At 30.0% G+C, this 12987-nt stretch overlaps 1 protein-coding gene across 1 annotated transcript; it reads right to left on the bottom strand.

Annotated features, from left to right (window-relative positions):
* Window positions 1–11105: 11105 nt before the first annotated feature.
* Window positions 11106–12713, bottom strand: LOC117923097 (berberine bridge enzyme-like 8). The gene has a single exon (XM_034841345.1). The coding sequence runs from the start codon at window positions 12711–12713 to the stop codon at window positions 11106–11108; it is 1608 nt and encodes a 535-aa protein (XP_034697236.1).
* Between the last annotated feature and the right edge of the window lie 274 nt (window positions 12714–12987).

Below are 12987 nucleotides of genomic sequence, written 5' to 3'. Positions count from 1 at the left end.
GAAATATTTTTATGCAAGACACCTCAAAGGACATCAATGTTAAGTGGGACACAATTTTTAAAAGATATGATATATGGTCACCTTCAGACATGCTATGAACTATTTCAAATTGATAAATAGACATTTTTTAACCTTTGTGATCATCTTAAGAGACATGAAAATGTAAATGATATATGATGCATGATGGTTGAAGAGACAATTGCTATGTTCTTACTAATAGTAGGACATACTGTGAGGATAAAGGTTGTAGCAAACTATTTTTAACACAAGATAATGATTGTTGCTTGACATTTTAATGAAGTTAAATGAGCATTATGCCAACTAACCAAAATTCTTATATGTCCTAGCAATAAGGTTAATGAGGTACCATCATATGTTTGTTAATAATCCTAATTTTTTCCATGATTTAAGGTAAGATTATATAAATAATATTTATGCATTATAAACTTGTTGTACATAAGAAGTTCTATCCTTGTTTTCTTTCCTTAATGATAATAGGTATTTTTATTTCTTGCTTATAGGAGTGCAGCGGTGCAATTGATGGCACCCATATTTGTGGTTAAGTTCCAATTGGTAGACAAACTAGTTTTAAGGGTAAAAAAATAAAAATAAAACACTATAACATAAAATGTTATGTGCATATCTAATTCTGGCATGATGTTTACATTTATTTATACTAGTTGGGAAGGAATAATGAATGATGCAAGTTTATTTTTTGATGTACTAACTAGACTAGAAATCCATTTTTCTTGCTCAAGTGAAGGAAAATGGTCATCCTTGTACATTTAGACTTCTATCACCATATCGAGGTGAGTGATATCATTTACAAAAATATCAAGGTAGATGTAATCAATTTACAAGGTATAAAGAACCTTTTAATTATAGACATTCATTTCTTGTACTTTGTTTTTTTTTTTTTTTTTTTAATTTATCACTTATTATAAGATAATTTTATCTTAATAAAAAAGTTATTTCTTATTTCAATTCGAAAATAAAAAAATTACCTTTTTTTTTTATTTTCTTTTTAACTTGAATGTTTACAACACTCGAACTTGAATTCTTACTGAAAAATAAAATCAAATTCACTTTTAAAAATTTCTTTTAATTCTTCATTTAAAATTCAAATTAGCCAAATTTCATGCAGTTTGATTGGGAAATGAATTTGTCATAAATTGACAAAATTATCATCAAAGAGTTTTATAATATTTTGAGTAGTGTCTAAATCAATATATACGGTTAGTGAAAAAGAAATATGGTTAAATATCTAATATGAAATTAAATAATGAAATCCAAATATCTACAAGTTGGGGTTACTTGGCATGGATCACTAGGCCTTGATCACTAAGCTAGTTACATTTGTTAGATGTTGACTTCACGTAGGACCATGGTGGTTGAAGTCAACTGCAATAAATTCTAGGATTATGACTATTGACCACATCATGAAAAGGATGCTACAGAAATTAGTGCCATGGGCCCATGAGAGAGATTGATGTCAATTGCACCTCATACTTCCATTTCCATGCAATAAAACATCACCAAAAATCCACAATTTATTGCAATATATCACCTTAAAAGTGATGGGTGGATTACCATATTTTTTGGAAGTTGGAAAACATAATAATATTAAAGTCATGTTTAGTTCTAGGAAAATAGAAAATAAAAAAAATAAGAAAATAAGAAAAATTAATATTTAGTTTATCATAAAAAATATAAAATAAAATATAATTAAAATTATTTAAAAATTTATATATTTTAAAATTATTTAATTTTTATTTAAAAAAGAAAAAAATAAGTCAAATGAATATAAAGAAATATATAAATATAATTTATTAATTTTAAATTTATTTTTTTTCTTTCCTATTATAATATTTTTAATATTTTTTCTCGTATTTCCCCTAAAATTTATTCACAAGTGGGAAGATGTTGAATTTCTCTATGCTTTTACTATTTGCATGACATTTGCATTTGTGGACTCTTGCAAATCTTTAGAGCTTGGATAGATGTGTTTAATCATGGTAGGGTTGGCTTTTGAGCATGCTAATGTTATACATGGCATAATTCAATATTATAAAGGGCATCATGCATGTACCCCTTTTTTGTTGACTCATGATTTTAAGGTTATGTTCATTGTTCTTTAAAAAGAAATTAAAGAAATACCAAGTAATTTATTTTAAATATATTGCTTTTGTAGAACCCCAAGAAATACGTATGTGCTATTAAATAAAAAATTAAATATATGAATTTTAAGGATTTATTATTAATAAAATTTAAATATAGTATAATAGCATTGGCAAAACATAAACATATATATATATGATGTAAAACAATCATAAAATAAAGTTTAACAATCCGTATTTCCACTTTCCTCAACCTCATTTGCCTTATAAAACTATGAAATAATATTCTTATTTTTAATTTTTTTTAAGTTAAAAGAAAAAAGAATAATTTTTTGAGATTTTATAAAAATAAGGGTATTTGATAAGTTATTTTTTAAAAAATAAAAATTAAAAAATTTGTTTGAATAAGTTGTTTCTAAAAATAATTTTTCTATTTTGATTTTGTGAAAACACTATAAATTCAATTTATATAATATTAATTAAGTTACTTCAAGTCTTGTAAAAAAATGAAAATATTTTATTAATCATAATTAGATTAAAAAATAAATAAAATTTTTTAGTATGATATGAATAGTAATATGATAATAAAATCATAAATTTTATTTTTATATATTAAAAATAAAATTATATTTTTATTAAAAAAAAATACTATTTTAATATATGTCATAAGAATATAGATATTAACATCTTCATAAGAGTATAATTGATTTTTTTTTTAATAAAAAATGAATATTAATAATTTATAAAAGCATAATTGTTTTTTATGTTAAAAAATAATAATTGCTAATAACATTTTGTAAAACTAAGGTTTTATTAATCTTAATTTTGATGATAACAAAATAAGGTTTAAATCTAAGGTTTCATTTTAAGTGCGATTAGACAAAATGATTTCTCTAAAGTAGCAAAAACAAAATATATCAAGTTGAAGGAAAATGAAGAAAAATGAGAAGGCTTTAAAGAAAAGAGCTATCAAGACCTATTTGTATATCTTTGTAAGGTTGTTGATGTAGTATGGTCATGTATTTTATTCACGCACCTAAAATCATTCAAGAGTTGAATTACTTTAAAATCTTTTATATTTGGATGATTTCATGCTTTTAATTAAAACTTTTTTCCACATTCTTCCTAAATTTACTTTAAAAGGTTTTAAGAAGCTGAATACAACTTATTGGAGGTTCTAAACCTTAAACTAGGGTCTTATATGCACTTTGTAGTGCAACCAATAGAGACAGGGAGGAATCAGTTGGCTCAATCAGTTGAGGTGCATTTGCACACTCTCTTTCTTCCATTAGCATGTATTCAATTGGTTGAGGTTAAACCTTAATCGATCAAGGTTAAACCTCAACTGGGCAAGGACTGATTGAAGCCCTAAACACCAATGGTCACAATGTCAAAAACATTAATTGCTAATGACTAGTAAATTGGTTGAATAAGTGCTCGATCAAACGACCCCAAACTATGCTTAATGACTAGCTTGAGCTTCCCACTCTAATAAAAGGGCTACAAACTTCATTGTTTTGTAAGTTTAACATCAAAATCCTTTTTTAATATATTTGAACCTTAAGGGAGTGTTTTTTAGTGTAAATTGTTTCAAAACTTTGCATATCAATAGTGCACTATTCAATACTAGTTTATCTTATATCACTTGAGCATAAATTTTGTTTGAGAATATTTCCTATCATTTCTTGCAAACCTTTGAGAGGGAAAGATCTAAATATGAAGTATCACTTAGGGATTTTCAAGTGTAGGATATCACTTGGGAGATTATTTAAGAGTGAGGTATCTCTTGAGGATTGTAAAGGGTGTTTGGAGCCATAAGTCTAAGAGGGTTGATTGAAAACATAATCCTTATAAAGCTTAGAGGCTTGGATTATAAGCCTTGGAATGGTGGAACCCTCAATCAGTTAGGTATTTGAGGAGATGGATGTAGGTCGGGTTGCATTGAACCACTATAAAAATAAGAGTTTGTATTTTCTCTTCCTTATTATCTTTATTTTATATGCAATTATTTTTTTCATGATATTTATTATATATTTGTATATAATTATCTCTCATATTCACATAATTTAAATTTGCAAAAAAAGACTATTACCTTTTTTATCCTGCTCTAGGGTGATTACCTTAGATTGATCTAGTTAATATCCTAACATATTTTTTTTAAATGGATTTAAAAAAAAATAAAGTTTAACTTTTTTAACATGTAAATGAGTCAAATTTCTCACTCCATGCACAATTTAGTATTCAGTTATGGACAAAATATCTTTGACTTTAATTTGCAATCAATTGGATCAGTTTTTTGAGTTTCAATTATTTTTTAAAATTATTAAACTTATTAATAAATTCAATAAGCATCACATGATATGAAGTTCATTTCTCTAATGATAAAATTTATAAAAATATACTTATGTGCACAATATATCCCTAATATATATTATGGATCAATTTATATCCATAATTTATGGTATTAATTGAGTTATTATTTGAGTTTTAAATTATTTTTAAAAATTATTAGCCTTGATGAATCCAATGCATGTAGTCTTTGCTTAATTTGGAGTTTATTTGTCTAGTGAGAAAAAACGAAAATTTTTGGTTCTATATAGAAGAGAGACCAAATTTTATTCATAAATTTTTTGTGTTAATTGGATTTATTTTTAAAAATTAGTAGACTCATTAATGAATCTAACACATTAATTCTTGCTTGATTTAGAGTTTATTTGCATAATGAAAAAAATTTTGCAAACATATAATCCTATGCAAAGAAGAGACTACCCAAGTAATTCAAAATGAATTTTAGTCTATGACTTTTCATTATTATTGAGTTTCATGATTTTTTTTAGTACTAATTAAATCAGTTTTTAAGTTTTAAATTATTTTAAAATAAATTTTATATATCAAGTATAATTTGATTGAAATTTGTTTAATAAACAATTTTATAGGAGTTAAAGAAAATTCATAAACATATGTGTAATTTAAAGAAAAATAAGATTTGATGATTTTTCTATCGTGTTAGGTCGTGGAGAGAAAAGAGAAGATATCATATTTAATTTTGTTTACTTTTTATAGTTTTTTTTTCAACGTCTCTATATTTTCATTTTATTTCTAAAAACCGGTGAAAACAATTTCTACTCATTTTCTAAAAATTGATTTTTATTTTACATTATTTTTAAATTTTGAAAATAGAGAATGTTAACCAAAAAATACTATGAATTTTTAAAAATAATAAATTGTTTTTAAATCATGTTGTCAAGCAGGCTCAAAAGTTTTGTAACTTTTAAAATTTGAATTATTTTTATCATAATTCATTTTCTTTTAAATCCTTAAATTTCTTTATATTTATATAATGAAAAATCGGTCAACTACTCGCAAATAAAATAAAATTGCAAAGAAAATTAAAAATTAAGATTTAGAAAAATGATAATCTTATATATATAATATTAATTGTTTAATTACAGGAGATAAGTAAAGACATAAATATAAAATTGCAAAGAATGTAAATTTAAAAGCAACATATTAAAATTTTATGTCGTTTAAAGAAAAATAAATATAAAAAAACTCAAGCTAATGTGATTTGAATGAAAGAATAAAAGGTAAAGAAACCTAGATTAGCATGATACAAACAAAAATGAGAAGAATTGGTTATCCAACCATTGTTCATTTATCCTCAATGAAAACTCTGTAGACTTTGTGATTTACATTACCTATAAAGGTTCAAGGTTGTTTCAAAATTAACCTAGGATAATCTAAGTAAATATTGTTGATTTATGAGGAGGTTAATACGTTTAAAAGACATAAAGTAGACTTATATGAAAATTAGGTAAAAAATTAATTTATAATTTAATTTTAATTAAAAATTATAACAAAGAAAAAGAAAATATAAGTGAAAAGAAAGGTTTTAATAGGCCTTTGGGGTTGCTCAAGTGCTATTAGCACTCAAGCAGTCCAGAATGGGTATAGGTATTGACAGTGATAGTCTAAGAGAAAATAGTGCCCACCAAGTAAAACTATATTCTTATTCTTCATATTTAGTAGATTTTAACTCTGTGGTTTGTGACTTAATTGTGATTTTTGCATCTAAAAGATCTTTAAGAGGCTTTATAGTTGGTTTTTCAAGTAAACTGTTTATCTACTGGTATGATTGGAATTGTTAGGATTAATTCATATTCAAAAATCAACTTGAACAAAAGAAATTAAAATTTGAATTTTTGGGTAATTAATGAAGGACTACCCATTCACACCCTCCTAGGTAGTTCTACAATACAAAATCTTAAATTCTTAATTGGTATCAAAACAAGAAAATTTAAAATAATTTTATTTTATCCTTGCTAAGATCTTAAATCATTAAATCATAAAGAGTAGGATCTCCATATATAATCCAACTTATTTTGATGAAAAAAGTTATCCCTATTGAAAAGCTTGTGTGAAATTTTTCTTAAAAATACAAGGTAAATGAGTATGGAATGCAATTGAATTTGAAAGGAAATCACATTAAATTAAACTTGATAGAATAGGTAGATCTACTAGTGAACTAAAAACTAAACAAACATGGAACTTGTGGAAGTTCTGTACTGCCTATTATCCTATTTTGTGATAACAATAGGGTAGTGATATAGTCTAAAGAATCAAGAAACCATAAAAAAGACAAACACATACAAAGCCAATACTTTGATATAGATTTGAATAGTCTCTTTCCGAACTCATATTCCTTAGTTGCATATTTATTGAAGGATTTTAAGTTGCTTATTCATATGTGTGCATAAGGGTGTTTTAATAAAAATGCAAGGTTACATAGGAGTTTGTGAATTGTCTTTCTAGATTAGGCTAATTAGTTAATTGGATTCCAATAAGGATAATTAATTAACCATGACCTATAGAGTTAGATTAAGTGGCTTGAGCCCAAGATGGGCTCAAGCCATTTAAGCCTATAAAGAAGCCTATATGAACCCCCTTAAGGGTTCAAGCTTCTAAGATTCTGGACATTTAGTCTTTCAGAGAAGAACCTTAGTCCCCATCCCTTTAAAGAGGATTCTACCTTTTTGCATGTTGGGATCTAGGAAAAAGAGTCATTAGATGGAACATTTGCTAGTCTACAAGTTCCGCATTGATTCTTAACCAACTAGATTTGATTTAGGAACATTTACATCATAGGTATGGTCTTCTTATCTCTAGATCCAAGTTTTAAATGCTTATTGTTTCGGTTATGCATAGATCTAGAGAAGTCTTGCATAGTTTGGCATGCAGCCTAATGGTCCAGGGATAGGAATGGAGATATCTAAGTAATTGACTTTACAACATAAAGTCTTTGATGAAAAAAGGGATAAAATAAGTGTCAAATGTGTACCTTGATGGGAAAACCCAAATCTCTCCGTTTCCCAAGTCCGGATCAGGTTAGGAACATGCATAACTATCCTAAGCTTTTTCTAAATCCTATGCACAATAGAAAAATAGCATTTTTATACTTTTAAAGGATTCAGAAAGTGCTAATGAAAACCATACCTCAGATTCAAATGTTCCTGAATCAAATCTACATGGTGAAGATAGAGATCGAAATCGCAAGAGTCTCGTAAACCCGAAGTCTTCCACCCAATGACTTTTGATCTTGACACATTTTCGATGGGAAGGAAAAGAGGGTGAAGGCTATGGTTCTCAATCTCTTTGGATTATAGAAAACAAAAACTTTGGAAACCCTAACCCTTAGGGGGTATTTATAGGATTCCTGAGTGGGCTTAAGTGACTTGAGCCCATATTGGCTTGGGTCACTTAATCTAGCCCAAAATGAGTTTTTATTGATTAATTAACCTCCTTAAGATCATCCAAAGGGACACACTGTCGCAATCACAAGAGATATCAGGTGTATTTATTAAGAATACCTATTGCTACCGACTTCCATTAACAATGACCTAATCCATAAGGAATATATGATCAACTTATGATCTCACTTGTAGGTCAAAGTCATTGCTAACTTTAGCACAAGTTTAATATTCTCTTAAAGTTAAGAGACAACACAATGAAGCATCTTGGTGATGTCATGACTACTTGATAACCTTAAGTCAGGGTTCACCATAGGTTTTGTCCAATGTGGAACCATACACACTAGTGCACTCACCATGGGAAACTCATCCTGATAGCCAAGACTAGCCATCCCTCTAGTTAGAAGGTAGTGCGCTACAACCTTTAATGGGTTGCCTAGACCTATGAACCGATTGTGAACAAGTCATCTATTTGCAAGGAACCTCTAACTTAGATCTTTTGTGCAACTCCTAATGCACCTAAGTCACGTATAATGCAAAAAATGTAGACAAGAATGCTTATAAAGTATAATACATGGAATAAAGATAGATAAAAGGGAAACTACAACATCATTAAATAAATAATGAATTTCAAATTTATTACATCATGTCATGCTTTTAAAGGCTCTATCTTAACATACCTAACATGCTGTCAAGGCTAGTAGGAGTTTGTTAGGACAAAGCCGTTAAAAGTATGACATGATATAATAGAATAAGATTCATTAATATATTTATATGTTACAATCTTTAGTCTCTCTTTTATTCTTGATTGCATTGTTTATTATTTGAGCATTCATGCCTATACACTTGCATTTTAAATGACTTAGGTGCTTTAAGAGTTACATAAAAGATCCAAATCATGGGTTCTTTGCAAGATGATAATTTGTTTATAACTGATTTATCGAATTAAACAATCCATCAATGTGCATTACCTCCTAATTAGAGAAATGACTTATCTTGGTCATTAGCATGGGTTTCCTATGCTGAGTAGACTAGGTTGTATGGTTATATATTGGATGAGATCTATGGTGAATAATGACATTGGCTATTGGGTAGTCATGATTTACCAAGCTACTATGCTACATGGGCTATCAACCTTGGAAAAATATTGAGCTAACGCTAAAATCCTCATTGAATTTAACTTATGGGTGAAATCTTATGATGGTCATATTATTGGGAATCCCAGATAACTCCATTTTCTAGCCTTAGATCTCATTAGGTATATACAAAACTCCCTAGAGCTACTAGATCCTAGCAGTAGAAGCATAAAGAAAAAAAAAAAAAACAAGTCTAGATCTTTAGATTATAAGTTCTTACCAAGATTTGGATGCCCTTAGATTGATTCCTTGCAGTGAAGAATGTTGTTGAATGTGTGGTAGTTGTCGAAAATCTCGTGAATCCATTAATTTTTGCCTTGATGACTCCTCCTTGAAGTTAGACACTTAGATGGTGGAGATTTGGAGGATGGGGGTTATGGTTCTTTCTCTAGAATGTAAACGAGAATGCAAAAGTCTGAAGCCCTAATATGTGAAAGGGTATTTATGAGCTTCCACTAAGATTAAGTGACTTGAACCTATTTTGAATTTAGGTCACTTAATCTAGCTAAAAAGGGTCTTAATTGATTAATTAATCTAATAAGGTTAATTAATCAATTAACCTAGTATGGAGATACCATTCACTAACTTTTGAGCACCCTCACGTATTTACCAAAATATCTTTATGCACATAAATGAACCAAAAACCAATCCAATTCTCGTAAATCATGCCATCAAGGGATATGAGTTCAAGAGGGACTATTAGGATTCACAGGATAATACCAACTTCCTCAAAATCCAATTCTAAAGTTGATTCAATATTCCATTATAGAGAGCCTACTGCAGTCCAATACCCTATGTATATTACAACAAGATGGAACTCTAACCTATAACCTGTTATCCACTATATATAATCTCCCCATGAACTAGTGTCTATAATCTAATAAGGTGAAAGGTATAATCCTTTCAAGATTATCTTTATTATCCTTGAGATACCATGAGATATCATGGTGCTTTTGTTGAGAATACTTATTGCTACCAAGTTGCATCAATAGTGACCTAATTCATAGTATATATATGATCACTTCAAAGCCACTACAAACTTTGACATAAGCTTAATATTCTCTCAATGCATAACCAAACACACTAATGCACCCAACATGGAAACCCCATCCTGATGTCTAAGACTAGTCATTCCTCTAATTAGGAGGTAGTACATTGCAACCTTTAATGGATTGTAGTCCATGAATTGGTTATGAACAAATCATCTATTTGAAAATAACCAATGATTTGGATCTTTCATGTAATTCTTAATACACTGCACCCAAGTTATGTACAATGCAAGAGATGTTTGATCAGAATACTCATAAGATATAATGCATGGAATAATGATGGATAAAAGTGAAATTAGAATATTATTAATTAAGATGGGTAGCAATAGGTGTTCTTAAGGTAGGCACCATGATATCTCATGGGATTAAGATAATATGTCTCCTTAGATGATGTTGAGGACTTGTGTTTATGTAATTTTTTAAAAAAAAATTGAGGTTGAGCTCATTTTTAGAGACTTACGTTAAAAAAGTAGTGATTTCTAAAAATTGTTTTAAAAACCAAAGGAGTAAAAAATTTTACTACCTGAGTGTCTTTTGGATGCCTTTTCTATTTTCTATTTTTAAAATAATAAAATAGTAATAACTTTTATATAAGATATAAAAAATTTTGGAGGTTTACATTGAAAAAATAATAAATTTAGAAATTGTTTAAAAGAAAATTGAAATATAAACAACTTTATTTTAAAATTGATTTTGAAAACAAAAAAAGAAAAATAGAAAGCATATCCAAACGGATACTTCATTAATTTTAAAACTTTTGAAAATATATATATTTAAAAAACTAGGATAAGTCTCTATACTTGTATAAAACTTTTTCACTTTTATAAAGAATTTAATACTACTTTATGATTTTAGAAAAAAAAAAAAACATGAGACCTAGGGAAGCTATTTTGAATTTAATAAAACATGTATAATACCCATGTTGCAAATTGAAAACAGTCAATTTGGATTCCATTTTTAACTTCTACATATAAAGCCAGAAACAGAAACCATCCCACCAACTCACCTTATAGCTTAAAAGACCTCTTTATTCCCAATGTTTTGGTGTAACACCATTTATTCTTTGACCTTTTCATTAGGATACCAGATAACTGAGGGAATACTTTGTTGATTCCTGAAGAAATTACCAGGGTCAACAATGGTCTTCACTCTAACCAATCTTCGGAAATTGTCCTTGAAGTACTTCCTCCCATAAACTCTAGCTTGTAAGTAAGTCCTACACCGTGTAGTGTTACCAATGTCTAGATCTCTATAATTCAGAAATGACTCCCTGGGTGATTTGGTGACATAAGGAGTCATGAAATCATACAAGCTTCTAACCAGGCCCTCGTAGTGGTTGCTGGCCTCTTCGCCATCCTCGAACCAGATCACTAGGTACTGGATTTTGAATTTGACTCCGGATCTGTGTGGGAATGGAGTTGCAGACTCTGGAATCCAACTCATTCTTTTCCCATATGGATTCCACTGCACGAACACCTTTTCCAACTCTATCATCTTCTTCCATATCAGTGTCAAATCCTCTTTTTTAATGTTTTTTCTCACGTAGTCTGATTTGAATTTGAAGTAGATTGGGGTCCTTGTCCTGTTGAGTAAAACAGTTGTTGGGGTTCCGCTTGGGAAATCAGCAAAGAGCAGAGTGGTTTCAATCCAACTCATTTCCTTGAGGTCTTCTGGCTTCAGTCCCAGTTCCGGGAAGTCTCTTTTCATCAATGGCTTAAGTTCTTGAGCAGATCCGAGGAATAAGGCGATGAATGAGACGTTCACTGTCTTCTGATCACCCACCTGAACCACCTGTGGCTGCGCCCTTATGAACAGTTCTTCCGGTAATTTATGAGCGACTTTAATCCACCGATGCACGACATCAGTGGCGCCTTCTTCCAATGTCCTTCCCACTTTAAAATAAGTCACCACCTCAGGAATGGGAACCAGCTTGATTTTCCATTGAAGGATGACTCCGAAGCTGGCTCCACCGCCTCCTCTAATGGCCCAGAATAGATCTTCTCCCATGGAATTTCGGTCCAGGATTCTGCCGCCGACATCAACCAGATGCGCATCAACGATGTTATCCACTGAGAGGCCATATTTTCTCATCAGATTCCCGTATCCTCCTCCGGAGAAATGTCCCCCAGTGCCAAGAGTGAGACAGACCCCGGCTGGGAAGGCAAGAGTCTTGCTCTTCTCCGCAATTGCATGGTAAAGCTCACCAAGAGTTGCACCAGCCTGAACCCAAGCAGTTTCAGTTGCATCATCAAAGGTAATAGATCGAAGATTAAACAAGTCAAGGATGACGAATGGGTCATTCGATACGTAGGATTGGCCCTCATAATCATGCCCACCACTTCGGGTTTTCAGCTCCAAAAAATGAAACTTGGCACAAACAACCGTCGCTTGGACATGAGATTCATGCAAAGCGGTTACAATCACCAGGGGCTTCGGGGTCGTAGATGTCATGAATCTGCGGTTTCTTACATACGAGTAAAGAACATCTGAAAATGAAGAATTGTCGGGAGTGTAGATGGCCCCAGAGATTGGATAAGAGGGGTGTTCACGGTACGAAAGACACTGGAGAAAGGTGTCCACCCTTAAATCTGCAGCTGCCCATGGAACTGAGAACATAAGGAACATTGAAAACACTGACAATATATGTAAACAAGAAGCCCCCATTTTTCTCTGGACTGTTCGGGGATTTCCTGCGAATCTCTTGGGTTTATTTGTAATGAGAATGGGCACCTTCAAGTTCATATTACCATTCAAGTCCTCAATGAATGAAAATCTCGGTTTCGGATACATAATTATGGTATAAAGGTATGAGTTTCTAGTGTTACCAAAAATTTATTAATAATTTGATTTTTTTTTATTAAATTATATCAGTATTAAGTTAAGTAATTAATTAGATGTTTTCATAATTATTATTTTTTTGTTACATAGGTTTTGTATT

Source organism: Vitis riparia, chromosome 10, assembly GCF_004353265.1.
Source record: "Vitis riparia cultivar Riparia Gloire de Montpellier isolate 1030 chromosome 10, EGFV_Vit.rip_1.0, whole genome shotgun sequence".
NCBI lineage: Eukaryota > Viridiplantae > Streptophyta > Magnoliopsida > Vitales > Vitaceae > Vitis > Vitis riparia.
The sequence above is the reverse complement of the archived record's forward strand: the minus strand, read 5'-3'. Positions and strand labels throughout refer to the sequence as shown.